This window comes from Hippocampus guttulatus, chromosome 5, assembly GCF_054856545.1.
Source record: "Hippocampus guttulatus isolate MCC_2025c chromosome 5, RoL_Hgut_1.0, whole genome shotgun sequence".
Lineage (NCBI taxonomy): Eukaryota > Metazoa > Chordata > Actinopteri > Syngnathiformes > Syngnathidae > Hippocampus > Hippocampus guttulatus.
Window position 1 is genome coordinate 18,719,141 of NC_141265.1, and position 8,917 is coordinate 18,728,057.

General features: G+C 43.5%; 1 protein-coding gene across 1 annotated transcript; it reads left to right on the forward strand.

Moving 5' to 3' along the window:
- Positions 1–3,869: 3,869 nt before the first annotated feature.
- Positions 3,870–8,917, forward strand: ela3l (elastase 3 like). Its single transcript, XM_086112087.1, has 8 exons — positions 3,870–3,982; positions 4,920–5,008; positions 5,197–5,294; positions 6,001–6,129; positions 7,500–7,636; positions 7,932–8,077; positions 8,626–8,778; positions 8,865–8,917. Exons 1-8 carry the CDS (start codon positions 3,943–3,945, stop codon positions 8,880–8,882), a joined length of 810 nt encoding a protein of 269 aa, XP_085968213.1. The 5' UTR covers positions 3,870–3,942; the 3' UTR covers positions 8,883–8,917.

The following is an 8,917-nucleotide window of genomic DNA, read 5'->3' on the forward strand; positions in this document are numbered from 1 at the left end:
CGGTGAAAGTGTGAACCAAAAATAAGAAAAAGAAAGCACCGATGTTTGTTTGTTTGCCCGACCTCAATGTGGCAACAAGTTGTTTCTGCAACCGACAAGAATGAGGCAGTTATGGCAATGAATGGACTTGATGTTGCCAAGAATCTTTTAACTCCTTTCGCAACGTCAAACTTAACTGATGCTGGGAAAACCGTTGCGAGCAGGAGGGCATCCGACACCTTAATCAAGACTCTGGCGCTTTGGAACAAGAACAATGTCAAAAGTCCGAGCGGAAAAAGAGGCCTCCAAAGTGGTTCTGGTCCCGAGGAATTGATTTTCCAAGGCAGAAGAATAAATTGTTGAGCTTCTCCTGGGAGAGACTGAAGCACAAAATGCAAAAAATAATAATAGTAAAATCTCGTGCATAAACAAAACGATGTCGTTTGGGACACCTTCTTTTTTCTGATTCGTTAATCCCGGATGGGCTCGTTTCTAATTGTGTCAAGGCACCGACCATATTTGGCCAATCTGCCTTATACTTGTTCCTTTTTGGGGTTATACGTCTTGACTAATTGTCAGGCTGTGTGTAGCTCACGCACCTATTTTTACTGGTGCCCGGTCTTCTTGACATTTGCAATTTATTTATTTTTTGTGTCTTGTGTTTCACTTAATAGGGTCCCACTTGGCTTCATTGAAGGTCCTTCTTTAGCTTCAACCAAGATTTGCATCCAGAGCCTCTCCTGCTCCAAATGGTGCCACAAAATGTCAGTGTTCATAGTTGTTTGTTGATATGCGCCCTGCAATTGGCTGGTGACCAAATCTGGGTGGACCCTGCCTCTTGCCCAAAGTCACTTTGGATAGCCTCCATACTTTCCTGCCGCCCACCCGTCCTCACTACCAGCCCGTCAAAGATAAGAGGTTGGAATCTATTGAACTGTTTCCCAACCCAAGTCTTTCCCCGAGTATTAAAAACGTAATATACTGATGATCTTGTTTAAATAGACTCATCACCTACTCCAGTGGGTGTCAAACTCATTTTTGTCACGGGCCACATTGTAGTGACGGTTTCCCTTGGAAGGCCGTTATGACTGTGAATTTTGTCAAACCATAAAAATATTTAAGCACGTCCACATATTACATACACAGCGAGCTACAAATAGATGGACAACTCGTTTTGACATCAGAAGTCAAGAGTAATGGATTGTTTAAACATTGTAATTATTACATGATATATGAAAATTTGAAATGTTGGTTCAGACTTTAGCAAGCATTATGGAAGTTGACATGCTTGAATTGCTTATGCGGGCCACATAAAATGATGTGGCGGGCCAGATCTGGCCCCTGGGCCTTGACTTTGACCACCCGTGACCTACTCAGTGTGAAATCTGGGCTTGTCCTCATGTTGTGTGTTGTCCTCATAGGAAGCCATGACTTATTCTGTTGTATGAATGTCCAAACTGTACCTAAATGTTAAAGCGGTCTACATGATAATTAAATATAGTTTTCAGGGATTAAAATAATGTTCATGGTTCACAAACACATTGGCCTTCTTCCATACTGTATTTTAGTTTTGGTCATGATCATGGTACTAGGCGAGCCAAGTGTTTGTTTTTTGTTTTAGTTTTTTTAAAGATGATACTTGATGAACAACTGCATTAGATGATGAAGGTGTACCTAAAGAAGTGGCTGGTGAGTGTACATTGAGATAAAATGCACAGTATGCCGAAGTCGTGCCTGTTCCTCCTGATATTTCCAGATAATATCACTCTCTTTGCTCCGTGTGAGGAACTATCATCGAAGGGCAATGTTTACTGCCACAAGGAGATAGAGAGCAACTATAAACAGAGAGTCACCCAGAGTTCAGCACGAGTTCCTGACAGGTAAAGCAGGCTGGGACAAAGATGCTACAAAAGTCCAGAGGGGGGCTCGCGAGGTCCAGGCCCCTGCGGTAGATCCATCACATGCTCCGCGTTGCAGGTAGACACGAGTGCATCTGCCCACCAGCAGTGTAATGAATACGAGAGGTTTAATCATCACACGGTGGTAAGTGTGTGTGGGTGCGTGAGGTTGTGGGGGGGGGGGGGGGGGTCATCTATTGTGGACACCGAGCAGCGATAAGCACAACAATGTTTTACAGATTGGACAAAAAAATTTAATTAGCTTTCAATTAATTTCATATCTGGGCCGCGGAGAAGCTCACAGAGGGATGCTGGCTATCTGGGCTTATTCTCTTGTTGTCATGCTTCATCTGTCTCCGCGTGGCCACATGAAAAGGGTCGCCTCAGTCCAACTTACAAAACAGAGCTTTCGGAACGAAACTGGCAGACTTTCCTCTGGAACCAGTTTCGAGACATCTTCCTCTGTTTTAACAAGAGGAGGGAGAAAGTAAAACTAAACTACATGGATATATCGTCCCATCAACTGGTGAACTGATTGAATGGTTCAGGTGCTTTCTGTTTCATCATCATCATCATCATCACATCCATCCCTCCATTTTATCAACTGCTTGCCCTCATTAGGGCCTCATAAGTGAGCCGGCCGGGGTTGCATCCTGGACCGGATCAACATTGCCTTTGAAAACAATCATTTCAACAACATTCCAAGGAAATTCCAATGTCCCATAACTGATAAGATATTCTGAGAACAGGCCCCTAGGTTGTTGATAGAAACAACTATTTACCCCCACATTCACATTGATGGGAAATTTGAAATCTGGACTAATAAAAATAGTCAGGTAATCCTCCATCAAGTGTCTCCAGTTGGTCCAAAATGCTGCTGTTTGCCTCTTTCCTGGTACTCGTAAGAGGGAGCACGTAACTCCCACTCTGGTGTCCATTCGCTGCCTCCCTGTACAATTTAGAGTTCTCTTTTAGATTCTATTATTTGTTTTCAAATCTTGAAATGATCTCGCCCCGCCTTCCTTCTCTTAGCTCCTCCACTCCTGCGCACCTGCCTCAGGTCTGCGGACCAGACGCTATTAGACCAAGTGGAGGCTCAGAGGGGATCAAGCCTTTTCCATTGCCGGTCCCTTCTCTTCGGAAGGACTGTCCACGAAACGTTTGGCAAGCCCCTCACTGCCCATCATAAAACTCTTTTTTATTCTTCGGCTTTTGACACAGTAAGAGACTTGGTTTTTGAGACTTCGTTTTTGTGCTTTTTACTGTCTTTGTTATTAATTTATTGTTTTATTGTCTGCTGTTGTCTGACTTCTTTTTGCTCCATTTACAGCACTTTGTAAACAGCAGTCCATTAATGGAAAAAAAAATCCAACACCAATGGCATTGCATTGACATCTCAGCATAAATGTTCGCTTAAGATTTGCCCCATTTCCTACATTTTGTTTTCTGTTGCTGACTGTCAATATTAGCCGCACCAATGTCACAATCTGTTAATTTATTATTCCAATGCTTCCTTTGGTTGGATTTTCATTTTTGTGTTTCACAGCAAACACACCCACGCGCCAGTAATCCAGATGTTGGCTTCTCATGCTCTTATGCAAGCAGTTAATTCCAGGTTACATTGAACTGACATCCAATGGGAATATAGAAATGATGATTCTATTCAGGAACAATATTATAGTGCTTATGTGACTTCATTTTTTATGAACCCTTTCAGGGACAGCGGTTACTACAGTGGACAGCTTCCTATGTTACCAGGTTACAGGATTTCATTATTGCTGCATGAAAGTTAAAAAAAGAAAAGTCAGCATTCAACGTTAAATGTATTTAGCACAAGTTTCGCCAACTAAGGAGACATGAGCGCAGCTCCAAATGAAGGTCATGAGAAATGTTCCAGGAGAGCCACCTGCGTGGGCCGCTTTGCCATTGGCTGACCTCCATTCCTTGGGGGGTCACCGCACACCAATCGCGTGCGTTACTGCATTCCCAGTGGTGGGTTGCCTGCGGAAGAACGTTTAAAAGCGAGTGAGTGTTGAGTGGCCTCTTTAGAGACGCATCAATCAACATGATCCCCATTGTGTTGGCCTCCGTTCTCATTGCTGCTGGTAAGAACATCTGGCCTCCTTTACTCCTCTGTGTGTCGGTGTGTGTGTGTGGGTTGGGGGTGTGCTGCATGCCTCAGAGCAATGACTCCACATTAAGGACAGGGTATGCACTGCCTCCGTAACCAGCAGATGGCCCCTGATAGTCTCGCAGCCACCCCCATGTTTCATATTTTAATTTTTAAGGGCAGCATAGTGTACTAGTGGTAGCGCATCTGCTTCACAGTTCTGAAGTTCAAGTGTGATTGGCTGGTTTTCTGTGTGTGATTGGCCAGCGACCAATCCTGGGTTTACCCTGCCTCTCACCCAAAGTCAGCCGGGGTTGGCTCCCAACCCGTGACCGTGATGTGGTAGACAATTGATGGATGGATGTTTTTTTTTTTTGTACATGGTGATTCAATTGCAAAATTAATGATGTTTTTTGTTTTTGTTTAGTTTTTTAATTTAAAAGGCCTCACTGAAAAGAAAGTAGGACAAGTGAAATGATGTCATTATAATGGCAAGTCTTTTTTTGGGGGTCTTACTAATTTGTCATTCAAACAGCCTAGCAGCTGGCATGCTATATGTTGTTTGCGTGTTTTTTAAGAGAAAGTTCTGCCTAGCAACAAGTAGATAGTGCATGCAAATGAATGTCATAAAAAGGAATACAAAACTGAGCGACACCAAAAAGCAAACAGTCACCATTATTTTCCTGTGAAAAAGCCACTTGTCAACATTTTTTTTAATGAAACATTTTAATCATAGATGCAAGTTAACAATTCTCAAATTTTTTTTTGCACCGATTCCGTATCGGCCCTGCTTTTATATATATATTATTTCTGAAAGGTCACAACTATAAACTAAAACGCATGGTAAAATCCATTTTGTGCATGTGTAATTTAACATTTGAAAAAGGAATGTTTCGTCCAACTGTTGCCCTTCCCACATCCTCTTCCCACAGCCCTCGGGTGCGGCACCCCGCCCATCGAGCCCCAGACTTCCCGTGTGGTCAACGGCGAAGATGCCAAGCCTCACAGCTGGCCCTGGCAGGTAACATTCACGCACATCTGTCTGGCTTTTCAAATCCACCGTCAAGCGTCACGCGGCTGGCATCTGCTTCTTAGCTGACACACTCAAGGGCTGCTGAAAGAGCAGTAATTAGATGTTTGCCTCCGAAATGAGCTGCCATCCATCGCCGAAACCTTTTCTGTGTGTGTGTGTATTTGTTCTCTGTGCAGATTTCTCTTCAGTATGAGAGGGATGGAGAGTGGAGACACACTTGTGGGGGATCGCTGATTGCTGACAACTGGGTCATGACTGCCGCTCATTGCATCAAGTAGGAGTGTTAACATACAAGAACTCACGTATGCAGCCGCAAAGCCAGCGGGCACAAACGCGGCCTGTGACAAAAGGGGCCTTGGGTTCGATTCTCCCCGGGTGGCGGCTGAGGGGCTCTTGACAAAGCAAAACTACCTCAACGGTCCTTTCTTGGATTGGGGGAGAGGTGCCAATTCTTGAGCGTGATGTGAAAATCAAATACATGCATGCGAGTCAACGAAATGGCTTTCATTTCCGATGAATTAGAATGCTCCTGCATTCACGGTGGATGACTGGTTGGCACATCCGCCTCACAGTGCAGACGTCGAGGGTTCTAATCCGGGCTCAGGCCTTCCTGTGTGGAGTTTGCATGTTTTCCCCGTGCCTGTGTGTTATTTTTTTACGGGTATTCCGGTTTTCTCCCACATTCCAAAGACATGAATGGCAGGCTAATACAACATTCAAAATTGTCCCTCGGTGTGAGTGTAAGCGCGAATGGTTGTTTGTCTATGCGCGCCCCGCGATTGGCTGGCCAGTTCAGGTTGTCCGCCGCCTACTGCCCAAAGACAGCTGGGATGGGCAACAAGCACGCCCGCAACCCTCGTGAGGATAAGCGGATCAGATTATAGATAGATGCATGCACCATATGAATTACTGTAAATGAATGAATTCAAATTGCATCCAAATTAAATCCTCTAACAGCTTGTGTGTGTTTATGTCCACAGCAAAAAGCTCTCCTACAGGGTCTTTGTGGGCAAACACAACCTGGTGGAGGAGGAGGTCGGCTCCAAGGCCATCCTGCCTGAGAAGATCATTGTGCATGAGAAATGGAACCCCATCTTTGTGGCTTTCGGGTAAGACGTGCTTCATTTTAAACCCCCACCCACCCCTCAAAAAATGGGAGAATTAACATGGAGTGATTTCATTCCAAATTCGAAGACAAATTCCAAATGGTTTGTTTCCATTTAAGAGCCACTCGGGCCGTTTGTCTACAAAGCTAACATTTGGGAACTGGTCACAAAGTGAATAAATGCGAGTAAACATTGGTTACATTCAATTGTGAAAAGGCAAGAAATGCTTTCAGCGCAGTCATTCGTACGTCGTAAAAGAAGCAACAATAGTGGACGAAAGCTTCTTTGGTTACATTTCTCCGACCCATTGCAATGTGTTTCATAACTCTTCTCCAGTGGAGAACAAGCAGAGAGATCCCTATTGTACTTAAAATTTCTTTTTCTTTTTTTTTTTAATAAAATCCAGCCAAGTGTTTGATTAAAAGGTGGCATTCTGACCCAGCATGTATATGACAGCATTTTCATTTTTGCAAATCCACATGAAAGTAGTTTTGAGCAGTTTTGTCTGCACTTTTGGAAGCTTTTTCAAAGCACAAGAGCATACTCTGGATTGGTGTCCAAAGTAGCAGCAGTGTATTCACAAAAGTAAGTAAGGCGCGCCGCTCGCAAAGCGATGCAGCCAAAGGAAACTGAACTGAAAAATCAAAAAATAATGAGTAAATAATAATCATAATATTACAGCAGGCCAGTCCCCCTGCACATCAGGCAATTGACCCGCGCACAATCCAACTCACTGAAATTGAAAAACTGCGACTCCTAGTGGTTTTATTGAGAAACAACATTTTGAGGCTCAAAGTACGTATACCGATTGTTTTATTATTTTTAACAACATGGACATTGATAATAATATTCTCAAGGAAGAAGCCGCTGAAGACGTATAGCAATAAAAAGAGAGGGAATTGGTAAGAATAAAGGACATCTTAAAGCTCAACATTTGTGATAATAGCTTCTATTTCCATCCACACAACTGTATTGGAAACACGGCAAGCTCATGATGGGAAACGCCATAGGCAGGCTAACGAATAGCTTCTATGTGCCGAGGTTAATAGCGCTGAATGTAACATATATTTGTACACAAATGGTGCAGCAACAAATATAGACAGACAAGCCAACATATTTTAACAAATATTCTTTTTTTTGTTCGATTTCTGAAAGTTCATGCATTTTCATCTGTTTTGATTTGGACTATAATGGGCATGGTGTTCTTAATGCATGTATGGAAATAAAAGCTACTTGAAACTCGAGCTGGACTCCTACTTAAGCACACCACTATTTTTCTGAACACAACTTTGCTTCTGGTGTTGTGCCCTCGCTGTCCAGTTCCAAATGTACCTGCTAAAAACAATGAACTTCCCTCTGCGTGTCTCACGTAGAAACGACATCGCCATGATCAAGCTGTCTGAGCCGGTGACTTTGAGCGACCAAGTTCAATTGGCATGCATCCCCGCTGCTGACACCTTGCTCACTAACCTCTACCCCTGCTTCATCACTGGATGGGGTAGACTGTACAGTAAGTGGTTTTGTTTTGTTTTGTTTTGTTTTTTTGTGGGTTGTTGTTTTTTTTTGTCATCTTAGAGATGAGCAGCTCCTGACTCTTGCGCAGTCTTTTGGATAATATTTGGATTGAGGAGTGGCAGTATCCCAGGGAATCCTCTAGAGTTGCGATGAAAATAACGTGCGTTAGATGCTGGCAAATTTATTTCTGGCAGTTAATGCTCCTAAATTGAACATTTGCAATTGCCTGTGGAAGCCGCTGGCAGCAGGTAGTGTGAGCGGTGGCTCACACGGTGTGATGTGTGTTCTAGCCGGAGGCCCCATTGCTGATAAGCTGCAGCAGGCTTTGATGCCGGTGGCTGACCATCCCACTTGCTCGCAGCCTGACTGGTGGGGCATCGCTGTCAGGACCACCATGGTGTGTGCCGGTGGGGATGGAATCGTGGCTGGATGCAATGTAAGTCACTCGATGGAATGGATGTGAGGAGAGGACAATGTTAGGGGAATATCGCTGGTGTCGGGCCGGAACCTCGCATGTCACAATTCGGTAAATTATAGTCATATTTTTTTTTCCACACAAGTACCATTTTCAGAGCTTCCTGAAAAGTGATGATTTTGGAGGAACGCGGATTCCGCCTGACGACAGCGATATTTTCTCAACATAAATAGTTGTGAATAATTTTCACAAAGGAAATAATGGAAGTCTGAATATGACAATGTCGGTTTGAGTTTGGTGTGACCTTAGAAGCGTATTTTCCATGAAAATGCGGTGCACTTTCTGAATTGTATACATTCACGACTTAAAATTTTCCACTACAGTAAATACTAAATATTTTGGTTTGTTGACAGCAGTTATTTGACAATGGCCATTTCTGTAGTCATTGATTTTTTATTTTTTATTTTTTTGCACGTCATTAAACCCATTTTATTGGCCAGGTTTGAGCCAGTCCTTGTCAGCTTGCCTGTAACCATCAGCAGAAAAAAACATGTTGTCTTGCTCCTCAGGGAGACTCGGGTGGCCCTCTGAACTGTAAGAACATGGAGGGTACCTGGGAGGTGCACGGCATTGCCAGTTTTGTCTCGGGCTTGGGCTGCAACTACGAGAAGAAGCCCACCGTCTTCACCCGCGTGTCCGCCTTCAACGACTGGATTGATCAGGTACAGGTCACACAATTCTACTGTAGTTCATTTCATGTTTTTTTTCTTTTTTTTAAATCTAGTTTTTTTTTATCTTTGTCTTTTAGGTTATGATGAACAACTAAAGATAATAAAGTGTCAATAAATCTACCAAACTCTG